Here is an 18,346-nt window from a genome sequence, read left to right as displayed (position 1 = left end):
TCCACGTTCGAAGTCACTGAGTTCTCGTGACTGACCCGTACTGCTGTTATTCCTTCTCCGCTGATAACAAAATACTCCCCACTTTTTTTTTTATACTGGCAGGTTCGCCGCTCGTGACGTCTGGTGGTCGGTTCCGCTTTACATAGCAATGTCTCAGAGCTTTTGATCAAATACACTACTGGCCATTAAAATTGCTACACCAAGAGGAAATGCAGATGATGAACGGGTGTACATTGGACAACTAATTATACTAGAACTGACAAGTGATTACATTTTCACGCAATTTGGGTGCATAGATCCTGAGAAATCCGTACCCAGAACAACCACCTCTAGCCGTAATAACGTCCTTGATACGCCTGGGCATTGAGTCAAACAGAGCCTGGATGGCGTGTACAAGTACAGCTGCCCATGCAGCTTCAACACGATACCACAGTTCATCAAGAGAAGTGACTGGCGTATTATGACGAGCCAGTTGCTTGGCCACCATTGACCAGACGATTTCAATTGATGAGAGATCTGGAGAATGTGCTGGCCTGGGCAGCAGTCGAACATTTTCTGTATCCAGAAAGGCCCGTGCAGGACCTGCAACATGCGGTCGTGCATTATTCTGCTGAAATGTAGGGTTTTGCAGGGATCGAATGAAGGGCAGAGGCACGGGTCGTAACACATCTGAAATGTAACGTCACTTTTCAAAGTGCCGTCAATGCGAACAAGAGGTGACCGAGACGTGTAACTAATGGCACCCCATACCATCACGCCGGGTGATACGCCAATATGGCGATGACGAATAGACGCTTCCAATGTGCGTTCACCGCGATGTCGCCAAACACGGATGCGACCATCATGATGCTGTAAACAGAACCTGGATTCATCCGAAAAAATGACGTTTCGCCATTCGTGCACCCACGTTCGTCGTTGAGTACACCATCGCAGGCGCTTCTGTCTGTAATGCAGCGTCAAGGGTAACCGCAGCTATGGTCTCCGAGCTGATAGTCCATGCTGATGCAAACGCCCTCGAACTGTTCGTGAAGATGGTTGTTGGCTTGCAAACGTCCCCATCTGTTGACTCAGGGATCGAGACGTCGCTGCAGGATACGTTACAGCCATGCGGATAAGATGCCTGTCATCTCCACTGCTAGTGATACGAGGCCGTTGGGATCCAGCACGGCGTTCCGTATTACCCTCCTGAACGCACCGATTCCATATTCTGCTAACAGTCATTGGATCTCGACCAACGCGAGCAGCAATGTCGCGATACGATAAACCGCAATCGCGATAGGTTGCAATCCGACCTTTATCAAAGTCGGACACGTGATGGTACGCATTTCTCCTCCTTACACGAGGCATTACAACGTTTCACCAGGCAACGCCAGTCAACTGCTGCTTGTGTATGAGAAATCGGTTGGAAACTTTCCTTATGCCAACACGTTGTAGGTGTCGCCACCGGCACCAACATTGTGTGAATGCTCTGAAAAGCTAATTATTTGCATATCACAGCATCTTCTTCATGTCGGTTAACTTTCGCGTCTGTAGCACGTCATCTTCGTGGTGTAGCAATTTTAATGGCCAGTAGTGTAGTGTGCGCACGCAAGAAGATACGATTTTAAATCCACTCAGGAGCCGTGTTGGCGATAGCATCTCTGCCACAATGGCTAGTACAGTAATTCGGTTTGTCACATGACTGACAAGCCAGCAGGACTTGTACTGGCCCCAGGAGTGGCAGTCGAACAAAGTCTATGCAATGCGTGCGATGCTGGTGTACTGTATTCATTGAGTGAGTTCGACTAATTGCTGGGAGCACTGCAATTATGAGGACAGCAGTCACTGGCTTTTTCCATTTCGCCATTTCAATGGTGTCCTACGAATAACTCGTTGAAATTGCCTACTAAATTCCCTCTACCTTGACACATTGATTATATGAGTCTACCACAGCGGATTACAACAGCAAATAGAAGGGCCACAGTGCAGCAGACAGGTAGCCGAACTGTAATGAGTAGCCAAAAGTCACAGGAACGACTGTCCCATTTGAAGATGTGGCGTATATGATATTCGAATTTCGTGGTTAGAGCGTAATATGGTTTGTCCACGGTTAACAGACTGTGAGGTGGATATTTAATATTCCATAGACGATATTTCCGCAAGCGTAGATTGTCGTACGGGACGACCATAAGTGTTTGACGAGAGGACGTTACATCGCCTCTGAAGATCCGTACTGGCGATCGACGGTCTGCTTTTGATTAGAAAGCGCACAGTTTGAATCTGGGGCGTGAGGAACCTGTTTCTATCAAGGCAACGCATCGACTTTGGCAACTGACGACCGATCACGCATCCAGTGACATCCGATGACTACCCAATCTTGGGAGAGCCAGCCACGAAAAAGCCCTTGCATCTGGTGAACAAGATGTATGGGACGGGGGAAATACCCTCAGACTTCAAGAAAAATATCATAATCTCAATTCCAAAGAAAGTAAGTGCTGACAAGTGTGAAAATTACTGAACTATCAGCTTAATAAGCCACGACTGCAAAATGTTAACACGAATTCCTTACTGACAAATGGAAAACTGGTAGACGTCGACCTAGGGGAAGCTCAGTTTGCATTCCAGAGAAATATAGAAACACATGAGGCAATACTGATTCTACGATTTCTCCTAGAAGGTAGGTTAAGAAAGGCACCCACACGTTTATAGCATTTGTAGATCTAGAGAAAATTTTTGACAAGGTTGATTGGAATACCCTCTTTCAAATTTTAATGGTGGCAGGGGTAAAATAAACGGAGAGAAAGGCTATTTACAATTTGTACAGAAACCAGATGTCAGTTATAAGAGTTGATGGGCGCGAAAGGGAAGCAATGGTTGGAAAGGGAATTAGACAGGGTTGTAGCCTATCCCCGATGGTATTCAGTTTGTATATTGAGCAAGCAGTAAAGGAAACAAAAGAAAAATTTGGAGCAGGTATTAAAGTCCAGGGATGATAAATAAAAACTATGATGTTTGCGATGACATTGTAATTCAGTGACAGCGAAGGACTCTGAACGGCAGTTGAACAGAATGTACGGTGTAAGATAAACATCAACAAAAGCAAAACAAGGAAATTAGTATGTACTCGAATTAAATCAGGTGACGCTGAAGGAATTAGATTAGAAAATGAGATGTTTAAAGTAGTAGATGAGTTTTGCTATATGATAAGCAAAATAACTGTCGATCGTCGAAGTAGAGAGGATACAAAACGTAGGCAAGGCATCGTAAGCTTTTCTGAAGAAGAGAATTTTTTTAACACTGAGTTTAGATTGATGTGTCATGAAGCCTTTTCTGAAAGTATTTGTTTGGAGTGTAACCACGTATGGAAGTGAACCATAGACGATAAACAGTTTAGGCAAAAAGAGAATAGAAGCTTTTGAAATGAGGAGCTACAGAAGAATGCTGAAGATTAGATTGACGGATCACGTAACTCATGAGGAGCTACTGAACAGAATATGGAAGGAAAGAAATTTGTGGCACAACCTGACTGGAAGAAGTGATCAGTTTGTAGGACACATTCTGAGACGTCAAGGGATCACCAATTTAGTACTGGAGGGAGGCATGGGGGGGGGGGGGGAAATATCGTAGAGGGAGACCAAGAGATGAATATAGTATATAGTAAGCAGATTCAGAAGAATGTAGATTGCAATAGATACTTGGAGATGAAGAGGCTTGCACAGAATAGAGCAGCTTGGAGAGCTGCGTCGAACCACTCTTTGGACTGAAGACAACAACAACAACAACAACAACAACAACAGCAACATGTAATACTGGAAAATAACAACCGATGCCCTCATCTGTGACCGGCCAGTAGATGCAGAAACCCACTGTCCGCGTTCTCTTACAGCAGTCCTCCACGGGATCTGTTTCTTCAGAAAGGTATGCACCACTCTACCGCTTCTGAACTGGGTCAGCATGGGTTTACTGAACTGTGCAGGGATCAGGGTGCTTCAGTGGGTCTCAGGTCTCTAATGTTCGTGTTAGGGACATCGTGGAACAACTTGTGGATCAAACTTCCTCAAAGATGCATGACATTTGAGTGGTGATTGTAGGCTCGTTGATCAGGATTGTTTCCCGTTCAAAGACGTCTCCAGCGAGAGACAAGATAGCACCTGCCCTATATCACCGCTTAAAAAAGTTGGAAATCAGTATCGCCTCCTACTAGCTAGACAGACATGTCAGTTCACTATTAATTTCAAGAAAGCCGAGAACTGTAACGAAATTGTCTCTGTACAAGTGTACTCAAAGTCAGAGCCATTTCTCGTCAAATCTCAAAACTATTCCGTGATTCATCGTGGAAGTAACACGAGTTGCTACCCTTCCCTCTTCCATTCCCCCACCCCATCCATCGAAATCGCCGCATTTGTTAGGGTGACAGTTTCGTACATGCTACTACCTGGTTGTCTCTAACTGAAGTGTTCATAAGTGCATGTATATTTACATTAAAGCATGACAAAGCAGTTTGAGCCTTAACTAGTATTAGTATACGTCACAGATCATTATGTCTATCATTTGCGAAACATTATAACACACAAGACAAAAGATTATTCGCCGCCTTAGAAGAACACGCTAGTATCGTTGGAGGGCTATAAACTGTATAGGACAACAACCAGATGGCCATGGGACCATCTGGTCCTGCATACGTACTCACAACGGAGTTTTCTGTATGTGCTAGTCGGTTGTATGGAATTAGTGAAGTAATACGGCTCGACTTGGAGGCCTGACAGAATAGCCAAAATAGACTACCGTGTTTGGACGTGTCCAAGACCACCCCTGGAATGAAGCTGCCCGATTTGTTGGTGTACCAACCTGGATTGTCCAAAGTGTCTACAAGGAATGCTATACCACTCGCAATCGTGAAATATGGCGTAATAACGCTGGTTGTAAAAAGAACCTAGTCGACAGCGTTCAGAGACAAGTGACTCACCTTGTCGGTGACTATCGGTTCCAAAACCGGCCCAAATTGCTGCTGTCAGTGAATGTAGGCCCATCTCAACCAGTTTTCGAGTGAATACTGCGAAGGCAACTGCATGTAATAGGCATTCGTGGTAGGGCTCCTAGCAAAAGGACACTGCTTACAGTGGCAAAAACAATCTGCACGTCTTCAATGAGAGAAACATTACAGAAACTTTTCAAAATCTGGCTTGAGGCGTGTAGTGTGGTCTTACGAGTCGCAGTTTTGCCTCTTTTCAGGTAAAGCAAGGCGCCGAGTGCATTGGCGGCCCAATGAGGTGTTAAATATACAGTGTGCGGGTGGTTTAGTTCGTGCCAGATATGTTTCTGTAACGTTTTGGCATTGGTTTTATTGCCGTGATTTGGGTCCATTCATTCGGGCAACCGTAAACAAGAACGAAAATAATTTCAGTGTTCTTCAAGTGTTGTCATTTCTTCTACATCTTCACGATAACTATGCTATGGATGCTCCAGTCTTCCAAGACGATGATGGCTGTTTTCATAGGCCATAGTGTACTAGCTTGGACAATATTTAGGCTTTCATTCGCATTTCGGCTCACCAGTTAATCACCGTAACTTAATCGTAAGGAAATATCTGGGGCTGCCTGGTGCAGCGGGTGCAGCGTAGGTGTGTCAGTCCGTGTTAGTGTGATATTTCATTTGGATGACTAATTTTTTGTCCCACAGGCCCATATCGTTAACGTCGATATGCAGTAGGATTTTAGAACATATATTGTGTTCGAACATAATGAATTACCTCGAAGAAAACGGTCTATTGACACACAGTCAACATGGGATTAGAAAACATCGTTCTTGTGAAACACAACTAGCCCTTTATTGACATGAAGTGCTGAGTGCTATTGAGAAGGGATTTCAGATCGAGTACGTATTTCTGGATTTCCGGAAGGCTTTTGACACTGTTCCACACAAGCAGCTCGTAGTAAAATTGCGTGCTTATGGAATATCGTCTCAGCTATGTGACTGGATCTATGATTTCCTGCCAGAGAGGTCACAGTTCGTAGTAATTGACGGAAAGCCATCAAGTAAAACAGAAGTGATTTCTGGCGTTCCCCAAGGTAGTGTTATAGGCCCTTTGCTGCTCCTTATCTATATAAACGATTTGGGAGACAATCTGAGCAGCCGTCTTCAGTTGTTTGCAGATGACGCTGTCGCTTAACGACTAATAAAGTCATCAGAAGATCAAAACAAACTGCAAAACGATTTAGAAAAGATATCGGAATGGTGAGAAAAGTGGCAGTTGACCTTAAATAACGAAAAGTGTGAGGTCATCCACATGAGCGCCAAAAGGAACTCGTTAAACTTCGGTTACACGATAAATCAGTCTAATCTAAAAGCCGTAAATTCAACTAAATACCTGGGTATTATAATTACGAACTACTTAAATTGGAAGGAACATATAGAAAATGTTGTGGGGACGGCAAATCGAAGACTGCGTTTTATTTCCAGGACACTTAGAAAATGTAACAGGCCTACTAAGGAGACTGCCTACGCTACGCTTGTACGTCCTCTTTTAGAATACTGCTGCGCGGTGTGGGATCCTCACCAGATAGGACTGACGGAGTACACCTAAAAAGTTCAAAGAAAGTCAGCATGTTTTGTATTATCGCGAGATATGGGCGAGAGTGTCACAGAAACGATACAGGATTTGGGATGGAAATCATTAAAAGAAAGGCGTTTTTCGTTGCGACGGAATCTTCTCACGAAATTTCAATCACCAACTTTCTCCTCCAAATGCGGAAATATTTTGTTGACACCGACTTAATAGGGAGGAACGATCACCAAAATAAAATAAGGGAAATCAGAGCTCGTACGGAAAGATATAGGTGTTCATTCTTTCCGCGCGCTATACGAGAATGGAATAATAGAGAATTGTGAAGGTGGTTCGATGAACCCTCTGCCAGGCACTTACATGTGATTTGTAGAGTATGCATGTAGATGTAGATGTAGATGTGGATGTAGACGTGTATAGTTGTGTGATGTTCTACACTTTGCAGAGCTCTAAAGACATGGTATGCATCAGGACATGTGCTTACCTCCTCCGCCGTCATCCTGCTGTTCAGGCGGCGTAATGTCTCCTGTGCTGTTCATTAATTCGAACACATCTACTTCGACGCCGTTGGCTTGCAGGAAGGCCAGGGCGTCCTCGGAGAGAGCGTCGGCGTCCACGCTGAGCCAGCTGAGGTTGGCGAAGGGCTGCACGTCCTCCAGCGACAGCTGCGAGAAGGAGTTGAAGGAGATATCGAGGCTCCGCAGCGACGGCAGCTGCGTGAAGCTGTCCGGCGTGAAGCGGCGCAGGCTGCACACGGCGAGGTTCAGCTCGCGCAGAGACGAGGAGCGCAGGAACGGCCCGATGGAGGGCAGCACCAGCGGGTTGCTGGAGAGGTCCAGCGCCTCCAGCGCGGCGTTGGCTGCGATCGAGTTCGGCAGCAGGAACGTCAGCTCGTTGTTGGAAAGGCTCAGGGAGCGCAGCCGCGGCAGCGTCGACAAAGCGTCCTCCGCAACCTGTACGCGAGTAAAAGTGTGGCGCTGTTTACACAGAAAGGCCCCTTTTTCCTTGAAACAGCTTTATCAGGTAATGACCAGCTCCTTACCGCTTCCCTGGGTACTTAACAGGGTGACAGTTATTGAACTATATGAAATAAAATCGACGTAACTTCTGAACGGTTAGGACGTTCAGATTGCACAGTTTGTCGCAGGACGGGCGGGATTTAGTATCCGCATGCATTGTTTGGCTTAGCGACGAACCCCCCTTTCATTTGGATGGGTTCCTCAAAAAACAAAATCGGCGACAGAGAATCCGCATTTCTCGATCGAGAAGACTCTTCGTCCTCAACGGATGACTGTGTGGTGTGCAATGTCCAATCATGGAATAACTAGTGTGAATTCTTTGATGGTACAGTGACTATCAAACGGTACCGCAAGTCTCTAGAGGAACGGAAGGTTCCAAATGATTGGAAAAGAGCACAGGTAGTCCCAGTGTTCAAGAAGGGTCGTCGAGCAGATGCGAAAAACTATAGGCCTATATCCCTGACGTCGATCTGATGTAGAATTTTAGAACATGTTTTTTGCTCGCGTATCATGTCGTTTCTGGAAACCCAGAATCTACTCTGTAGGAATCAACATGGATTCCGGAAACAGCGATCGTGTGAGACCCAACTCCCTTTATTTGTTCATGAGACCCAGAAAATATTAGATACAGGCTCCCAGGTAGATGTCATTTTCCTTGACTTCCGGAAGGCGTTCGGTACAGTTCCGCACTGTCGCCTGATAAACAAAGTAAGAGCCTACGGAATATCAGACCAGCTGTGTGGCTGGATTGAAGAGTTTTTAGCAAACAGAACACAGCATGTTGTTCTCAATGGAGAGACGTCTACAGACGTAAAAGTAACCTGTGGCGTGCCACGGGGAATGTTATGGGACCATTGCTTTTCACAATATATATAAATGACCTAGTAGATAGTCTCGCAAGTTCCATGTGGCTTTTCGCGAATGATGCTGTAGTATACAGAGAAGTTGCAGCATTAGAAAACTGTAGCGAAATGCAGGAAGATCTGCAGCGGATAGGCACTTGGTGCAGGGAGTGGCAACTGACCCTTAACATAGACAAATGTAATGTATTGCGAATACATAGAAAGAAGGATCTTTTATTGTATGATTATATGATAGCGGAACAAACACTGGTAGCAGTTACTTCTGTAAAATATCTGGGAGTATGCGTACGGAACGATTTGAAGTGGAATGATCATATAAAATTACTTATTGGTAAGGCGGGTAACTGGTTGAGATTCATTGGGAGAGTCCGTAGAAAATGTAGTACATCAACAAAGGAGGTGGCTTACAAAACACTCGTTCGACCTATACTTGAGTATTGCTCATCAGTGTGGGATCCGTACCAGATCGGGTAGACGGATGAGATAGAGAAGATCCAAAGAAGAGTAGCGCGTTTCGTCACAGGGTTATATGGTAAGCGTGATAGCTTTACGGAGATGTTTAGCAAACTCAAGTGGCAGACTCTGCAAGAGAGGCGCTCTGCATCGCGGTGTAGCTTGCTGTACAGGTTTCGAGAGGATGAGGTATCTAATATATTGCTTCCCCCTACTTACACCTTCCGAGGAGATCACGAATGTAAAATTAGAGAGATTAGAGCGCGCACGGAGGCTTTCCGGCAGTCGTTCGTCCCGCGAACCATACGCGACTGGAACAGGAAAGGGAAGTAATGACAGTGGCACGTAAAGTGCCCTCCGCCACACACCGTTGGGTGGCTTGCGGAGTATAAATGTAGATGTAGATGGAGATGTAGATTTTGGAAGATCATTTCATCCCTATTATCCAAAGTGATTTCGACAAGATGTGGTTCAAGCAAGATGGAGCTCGATCCCACCGAAGCAAGAGAGTGTTTGATGTCCTGGAAGAGCACTTTTGGGACCACATTCTGACTCCGGGGTGCCCAGAGGCCACTGGCAAGGATTTTTGTTGGCCACCATATTCTCCAGTTGTGAACACATGTGACTCGTTTTTGTGGGGTATAGTAAAGACAAAGTGTACAGCAGTAACCCCAAAACCATTTCTGAGCTGAAAACAGCCATTCAGAAGGTCAGCGATAGCATCGATGTTCCGACACTTCAGTGGGTCACGCAGAACTTCGCTATTCGTTTTCACATCATCGCCACTGATGGAAGGCATATGGAACATGTCATAACTTAAATCCGAATATCTGTAGTGACATTTACATGTTGAATAAAGTGTGTGCACGCCATAGTTTGTGTCTAATTTACGTCTTTTTCACTTAGTTCAGTAACAGTTTGTCACCCTGTACAAATGAATTCCCCTCCCTGAACATGAAGTCATTTCTGAGATCCACCCATCCTATCAACTATAAACTACCGTATTTCTTTCATTCCAGACTATAAACCAACATTTATAACTGCAGCATCCTGTCACCTATATGCACTTTCTCGATCCTTCCCAGTATTACTCCCAAATCCTTTCTCCTTATCACCTCAGTCCCATTTATACTGATAAGTCAAGACATTATGACCACTGCCCACAGCGACGCTGGATGCGGCCTGTTGGAGTTGAGGGCACAAGACGCGGTAACAGTAGTATGCAAGCGGAGCAAATACGTACATGAGATCACTCTAGCGAAGATATGGGTTGCATATGAGGAAATCCATTGATGTGAGGGACTTTGCCGAAGGTGAGATTATTCTTATGCCGAACCTGTGAACGAATATCTCGAAAACTCGAAGCTGGTCGGATTTTCACGTGCTACTGTCGTGAGCATTTGTGAAAAGAGGTAGAAGGACAGTGAAACTATCACTAGGCGCTAAATGGTTGGACGTCCATAACTCTTCACAGAACGTGGGGTTCGGAGGCTTGTCTGCTCGATAAAGTAGGATAGATGGCGATCTGTGACATCTCTGCCGAAAGAGCACAATGCTGGTGCCCGCACAAGTTTTTAGGAGCACACCGTTAATTGTACATTGTTGACCATGGAGCTCCGCAGCAGACCACCCCTGTGTGTTCACATGTTGAGCCGATGACATCGTCAATTATGATTGCAGTGGGTACGGGTCCATCAGGATTCGACCTTCGATCAGTGGAAACGAGTCGGCTCTTCAGGTGAGTCACATTTCTGCTACACTAGGTCGACGATCTTCTCCACAAATGCCGTCAACGAGGTGAGTGGCGGATCGAAAGGTGCCGCGCGACTGACTCAGACTGATGGGAGAAGTATTATGCTATGGGAGTGACCCATCTGCCCTTCCATGGGGCCTGCGGTAGTAATCGAAGGCGCGACACCTGAGGTGATGTAAACGGCGGTGCCAATGGACGATGGATGACGTGAATCGAGTAGTTTGGAATAATGAATCACGCTATACCCTTCGGAAAACCGAAGGAAGTGGATTGGTTTGGCAAATTCTTGGATAGAGAATGTTACGTGCAATAATCTGTAGTGCCAACAGTGAAGTACGCAGCAGGTGGTATCGTGTGGGATGTTTTCTGCAGAACAGTTCGTAGACGATGACTGTATCAGCATAGCAATGCACTCTCTCAGACACTAACATCTTTGAGGCAGTGGTTTGTGGACAACAACATTCCTGAAGTGGTCTGGTTGCCCAGAGTCACGACCTGAGCCAAATGGAACGCCTTTGGGATGGGTTAGTACGTCGAATTCGCTGCAGGCCCCAGCGTCCAACATCAGTACTTCCTCTGGTTTCAGCTCCTGAGGAAGAATCTACTGTGTTTCTTCTTCAGACATGCACAGACCTCGATGAAAGCGTCCCCAGCAGAGTTCAAGTCATCGTACAAGCGAAGGGCTGCTGCGCCACATGTTAGTGTCCACGAACAGGTGTCCCGATCCTTACGATCATATACTGCAGGGTGCTGCCAACTCTTGTAAAAACAGTGCTTCTAATCTAGCTGGTGTCGAGTAGAACTGAGCTCAGGTGACATGTGTGGTCACGTCATTCCAGCTACTTCAACTCTATGTCACGAGTTCGTCAACCATAGAGCCTGCGAGTGGTGGTGTGCCATCTCTCGGCAATCCACGGCCAGATGTTTTCAATGGGTGACAGATCTGGAGAATGGGCTGGCCAGTGTATCGGTTGCACATCCTCTGCATCGAGATAGGTCAGGACAACATGGCGTCTTTTGTTAGCTAGTAGAAAGATAATGTCATGAAAAGATCCTATGAGCATGTGTCCAGAAATGGCCAACAAATTGTCCTGGAATACAGTACAAAACTAAGTGTTCTAAGTGACCTTCGTCCGCAGCTCGTGGTCGTGTGGTAGCGTTCTCGCTTCCCGCGCCCGGGTTCCCGGGTTCGATTCCCGGCGGGGTAGGGTTTTTCTGTGCCTCGTGATGACTGGGTGTTGTGTGATGTCCTTAGGTTAGTTAGGTTCAAGTAGTTCTAAGTGCTAGGGGACTGATGACCATAGATGTTAAGTCCCATAGTACTCAGAACCATTTGAACCATTTTTGAAATGACCTTCACTGGATGCCATGCACATTGCATCGTAGATTGCCGCACTCTTTCGCACGTTTCAGCCTTTCTCCGAATAGCGTCAGAAGCGTCGTGAACACGCTGCTGAAGGGTCTGCACATCAGGAACTGGTTCAGCCTACACAACGCTTTCCAAACCCCCTGTAGATAAAAATCAAAAGGGTTTAAGTGCGATAATCTAGCATTCCATGGTAAAGGGCCTTCGCGTTCTATCGAGCGTCCGGGAAAGATGGTGTTGAGGTGTCGGCGAACTGTAATGTGGAAGTGGGGTGGTGCTCATGTAGTATTGCCAAAGGTACATTCTCAACTAGCCCAGGTAGCGTATTTCACAGAGAGTCCAGGTACGTTCCACCGTCGAGGGGCTGTGGAATAATAACGGGTGCAAGTATGTGGTCGCCAAGAATCCCTGCCCACACTTTGATGCTGGAGAGACACCTCAACTACTACCCGAGGACTGTCTGTTGCCCATAGATAACGATTATGCAGCTTGATGAAGCCAGTTCTATTAAACGTAATGACGACGGATGACAGAATTTTCCTAACTGTGATGGTCTGGTGCAAAAACTATCGACAAAACCCTTCCAGCTGAGGGAAATCCGGCTGGCCGATATGGCCGAGCGGTTCTAGGTGCTTCAGTCTGTAACCGCTCGACTGCTACGGTGCCTCGGGCATGGATGTGTGTTATGTCCTTAGGTTAGTTAGGTTTAAGTAGTTCTGAGTTCTAGGGGACTGATGACATCAGATGTGAAGTCCCATAGTGCTCAGAGCCAGTTGAACCATTTTTTGAACGAAAACTGATGCACCACAAAGGAATTAGCCGAAGGAGTCGATAGATGTGATATACAAGTACAGAAAAACAGATGATTATAATTTCAGAAAAATTGGATGAGTTGTTCGATAGAAACTAAGCAGGTCATCTATCTCTGGCCCTTACGCAAGCAGTTATTTGGCTTGGTATTGATTGGTAATGTTGTTGGATATCGTCCTGTCCAATTCGGGAATTAGATCGTCATTGTCCTGAGCTGGTTGGAGGGCCCTGCGCATAATGCTCCAAATGTTCTCAACTGAGGAAATATCCGACAACATTGCTGGCCAAGGTTGGGCATGGCAATTACGAAGACAAGCAGTAGAGACACTCGTCGTATACGGGCAGGCATTGTCTTTCCTAAGTGTAAGCCCAGGATGGCTTGCCATGAAGAGTAACAAAACGGGGCATAGGATACGGCCGCTGTACCGCTGTACCGCTGTACCGTAAGCGTGCCATGGATGACAATCAAAGGGGTCGTGCTATGAAATAAAGAGCCACGCCAGACCATCAGTCCTGGTTGTCGGGCCGTATGACGGGTGGCAGCCTGGTTGGTATTTCACCGCTGTAAGGAGAGTCTCCAGAGACGTCTTCGGCCTGGAATCTGATTGACGAGTACAATTACCTTCAGTGATGACTCCTGCTTCGAACTGAGTTTGAATCATACACTCCTGGAAATTGAAATAAGAACACTGTGAATTCATTGTCCCAGATAGGGGAAACTTTATTGACACATTCCTGGGGTCAGATACATCACATGATCACATTGACAGAACCACAGGCACATAGACACAGGCAACAGAGCATGCACAATGTCGGCACTAGTACAGTGTATATCCACCTTTCGCAGCAATGCAGGCTGCTATTCTCCCATGGAGACGATCGTAGAGATGCTGGATGTAGTCCTGTGGAACGGCTTGCCATGCCATTTCCACCTGGCGCCTCAGTTGGACCAGCGTTCGTGCTGGACGTGCAGACCGCGTGAGACGACGCTTCATCCAGTCCCAAACATGCTCAATGGGGGACAGATCCGGAGATCTTGCTGGCCAGGGTAGTTGACGTACACCTTCTAGAGCACGTTGGGTGGCACGGGATACATGTGGATGTGCATTGTCCTGCTGGAACAGCAAGTTCTCTTGCCGGTCTAGGAATGGTAGAACGATGGGTTCGATGACGGTTTGGATGTACCGTGCACTATTCAGTGTCCCCTCGACGATCACCAGTGGTGTACGGCCAGTGTAGGAGATCGCTCCCCACACCATGATGCCGGGTGTTGGCCCTGTGTGCCTCGGTCGTATGCAGTCCTGATTGTGGCGCTCACCTGCACGGCGCCAAACACGCATACGACCATCATTGGCACCAAGGCAGAAGCGACTCTCATCGCTGAAGACGACACGTCTCCATTCGTCCCTCCATTCACGCCTGTCGCGACACCACTGGAGGCGGGCTGCACGATGTTGGGGCGTGAGCGGAAGACGGCCTAACGGTGTGCGGGACCGTAGCCCAGCTTCATGGAGACGGTTGCGAATGGTCCTCGCCGATACCCCAGGAGCAACAGTGTCCCTAATTTGCTGGGAAGTGGCGGTGCGGTCCCCTACGGCACTGCGTAGGATCCTACGGTCTTGGCGTGCATCCGTGCGTCGCTGCGGTCCGGTCCCAGGTCGACGGGCACGTGCACCTTCCGCCGACCACTGGCGACAACATCGATGTACTGTGGAGACCTCACGCCCCACGTGTTGAGCAATTCGGCGGTACGTCCACCCGGCCTCCCGCATGCCCACTATACGCCCTCGCTCAAAGTCCGTCAACTGCACATACGGTTCACGTCCACGCTGTCGCGGCATGCTACCAGTGTTAAAGACTACGATGGAGCTCCGTATGCCACGGCAAACTGGCTGACACTGACGGCGGCGGTGCACAAATGCTGCGCAGCTAGCGCCATTCGACGGCCAACACCGCGGTTCCTGGTGTGTCCGCTGTGACGTGCGTGTGATCATTGCTTGTACAGCCCTCTCGCAGTGTCCGGAGCAAGTATGGTGGGTCTGACACACCGGTGTCAATGTGTTCTTTTTTCCATTTCCAGGAGTGTATATGTGGCGCGAAAAGAATTCACAGAAAACATGCTTGTTGCACCTAAAACCCGAATGAGGCTAGATTTTTGAAAGTGAATTTTCAATTCTGTCGTAACAATGCGCGGCGAGATTTTCTACTGCTTGCACTTCTGTTAGCCAAGCCCTACCTTGGTTAGCAAAGTCGCCGGATCTCTCCCCATGTGGATACATTTGGAACATTATGTGCAGGACCAGCAGTGAAGGAAACAAAAGAAAAATTCGGAGTAGGTATTAAAATCCATGGAGAAGAAATAAAAACTTTGAGGTTCGCCGATGACATTGCAATTCTGTCAGAGACAGCAAAGGACTTGGAAGAGCAGTCGAATGGAATGGACACTGTCTTGAAAGGAGAATATAAGATGAACATCAACAAAAGCAAAACGAGGATAATGGAATGTAGTCGAATTAAGTCGGGTGATGCTGAGGGAATTAGATTAGGAAATGAGACACTTAAAGTAGTAAAGGAGTTTTGCTATTTGGGAGCAAAATAACTAATGATGGCCGCAGTAGAGAGGATATAAAATGTAGACTGGCAATGGCAAGGAAAGCGTTTCTGAAGAAGAGAAATTTGTTAACATCGAGTATAGATTTAGCCGGCCGCGGTGGCCGAGCGGATCTAGGCGCTTCAGTCCGGAACCGGGCGACTGCTACGGTCGCAAGTTCGAATCTTGCCTCGGGCATGGACGTGTGTGATGTCCTTAGGTTAGTTAGGTTTAAGTAGTTCTGAGTACTAGGGGATTGATGACCTCAAATGTTATGTCCCATAGTGCTCAGAGCCATTTGAACCATTTTTTGAGTATAGATTTAAGTGTCAGGAAGTCGTTTCTGAAAGTATTTGTTGGAGTGTAGCCATGTATGGAAGTGAAACGTGGACGATAAATAGTTTGGACAAGAAGAGAAATGTGGTGCTACAGAAGAATGGTTAGATCACATAACTAATGAGGAGGTATTGAACAGGACTAGAAGAAGTGATCGGTTGATAGGACATGTTCTGTTCTAAGGCCTCAAGGGATCACCAATTTAGTATCGGAGGGCGGCGTGGAGGGTAAAAATCGCAGAGGAAGGCCAAGAGATGAATACACTAAGCAGATTCAGAAGGATGTAGCTTGCAGTAGGTACTGGGAGATGAAGAAGCTTGCACAGGATAGAGCAGCATGGAGAGCTGCATCAAACCAATCTCAGGACTGAAGACCATAACAACAACATGTGCAGGACCCTCCAGCCAGCTAGCGATTTTGACGATCTGACACACCAGCTGGACAGAATTTGGCAGGCAGTCCCTCTGGAGGAAATTCGATAACTTTACCAAAAAATACCGTAAGAGTTCGGGCAATACGTGTCCATCCGCACACAAGAAGAAGGTCAATGGTCGGTTCGCCTTAACTTTATGAAGATAGAACAGATGCCATCTTCATATCAGTTACACTATGTCTGCGCCTGCTGCGCAAACACTGTCTCCACGTACACGTACACCACAGTTACTCTACCACGCAGACATTTGGGGTTACACACGTCTGGTCTGAGACGTTCCTAGGAGGTAGGTGAAGTGGGAAGGGGGGGGGGGGGGGTCCACTGGGAAACACCGCACAATAAACCTGGGTTCGGTGTGGGGCGGCGGTGGGGCGAGTGGACTGCTGTGGCCTGTTGTGGGGTTGTGAACCACTGAGGGCTATGCCGGGACGAAGTCTCTCCGTCGTTTCTAGGTCCCCGGTTCAATACACAGTATACAACTGTAACTAAATACGATATATACAGGATGTCCCTCCCACGAGTCGTCAGGTTAAATTTCTCTGACATTTAGGCAGATACCTGCAATTTCCTTTTTGCAACGTGTAACTGGAATCAGGCCAAAAAAATACTGTCCTTCACTTTATCATGCGACGGAGAGCGTCAGTTTGTTTTCCGTTACGAGCAACATGATTTTAAAGCGGAATTTAGTGTGCCCATTCGACAGAGCGGTCCCAGATTAGTCTGGTGCTATATTAGTTTTATCCATATGCATTAACAGTAACACTGAAACACGAGGAATGAGAAGCGACTCGGTAGCGCCCTGTCCCGCGCTTTCTGCTACCGCCATGCGGCAGCGCTGCTCAGTCGCTGCTGTAGTGCTGGGTATTCATTGTGATTTAATGTTCAAGTTAATACATATGGATGAAACGAACATCGCTGTAGACTAGTTTGGGGCCCCTTTATCGAATGAGCGCGTAAAATTCCCGTTTTAAAAATCGTTTTTCTTGTAAGGGGAAATAAACCGACGCTTTTGGACCACCCCTTGAAAGATGTGATGACATTATTTGTGCTGACCAAAATGGAAAACCACTTTTGTTGAAAAAGCTGATTACTATATGAACGCACAACAAATTACATTTCTATGGGACTCGATGGGACATGCGGTAGCCAAACTTTCAGGTACTGTATTTTGTGTGAAACAAGGCTCGTGTCTATCTGCATAAAATTCTGTGTCTCGTGCCTCTTATACAGTCCTGTACGAGACTTTTACAAATGGACTTTCTTGGAAAAGTTATACCTTGAGAATTAAGAGATAACAGAAAACTGGGTAGCATTTTATGCAAATGTATGAAAAATTCTGCAGGTTGCTGCAGTTTTTCTTTAAATGCGACAAGTAGGCTGAGACAACGTTTTCCTTTTCAGATATACGCTTTATCACGCGGTTTAGGCGTGACCACAGATAACACTTGTAATCTGTTGAGCTCAAGTGAGATAAAAAGCGGCTCAACGGGAAAAGTTTAACCTTGTCTCAATACGTCTAATATATTTCTTGAAATCTGTAACATTTAAGAACGGCAAAGTAATAACACCATCCTGTTAAAAAAAACTAGCATGGAACACTGAAGAAAATTTTTTTGGAAATAAGCTTAAGCGCAGTTCTCAACAGAACGCTTAGAATAATTAAGTTTTACCGCTTTTTCTTATGTAAAACTGCCGGCCGGTGTGGCCGAGCGGTTCTAGGCGCTTCAGTCTGGAACCGCGTGACCGCTACGGTCGCAGGTTCGAATCCTGCCTCGGGCATGGATGTGTGTGCTGTCCTTAGGTTGGTTAGGTTTAAGTAGTTCTAAGTTCTAGGGGACTGATGACCTCAGATGTTAAGTCCCATAGTGCTCAAAGCCACTTTTTTATATGTAAAACTGTCAAATCCTTTGTACAGAGATGTTTATTTCGTTTCTGTGTTATTTTCCTTCGAAGGACTTGTGTTAGAACTGGAACTGCCGAGAGTAAGACGTATCAGCGTATCAGCATTCCTGGTTGTAACCTGTGACGAATGGCAGAAAACCACGATGAAAGAAATGTTTTTGAACTTGCATATAGTATCCAGTAGTACACACAAAATGAATAATATTCCTTGTTCTATGGTACAATTATTTAATGATGATGACAGACGATCGATCAATTTGACAATGACATTCCGCTATGG

At 46.4% G+C, this 18,346-nt stretch overlaps 1 protein-coding gene across 1 annotated transcript in view; it reads right to left on the bottom strand.

Annotated features, from left to right (window-relative positions):
- The window catches only part of LOC126412973 (uncharacterized), a 44,718-nt gene that overhangs the window by 11,660 nt on the left and 14,712 nt on the right, over positions 1-18,346 (bottom strand). The window contains exon 3 of the mRNA XM_050082865.1: positions 7,026-7,494. Coding sequence (XP_049938822.1) covers positions 7,026-7,494 — 469 coding nt within the window. The remainder of the gene's footprint in view (positions 1-7,025; positions 7,495-18,346) is intronic.

The sequence above is a fragment of the Schistocerca serialis genome, chromosome 7, assembly GCF_023864345.2.
Source record: "Schistocerca serialis cubense isolate TAMUIC-IGC-003099 chromosome 7, iqSchSeri2.2, whole genome shotgun sequence".
NCBI classification, from domain to species: Eukaryota; Metazoa; Arthropoda; class Insecta; order Orthoptera; family Acrididae; genus Schistocerca; species Schistocerca serialis.
The sequence above is the reverse complement of the archived record's forward strand: the minus strand, read 5'-3'. Positions and strand labels throughout refer to the sequence as shown.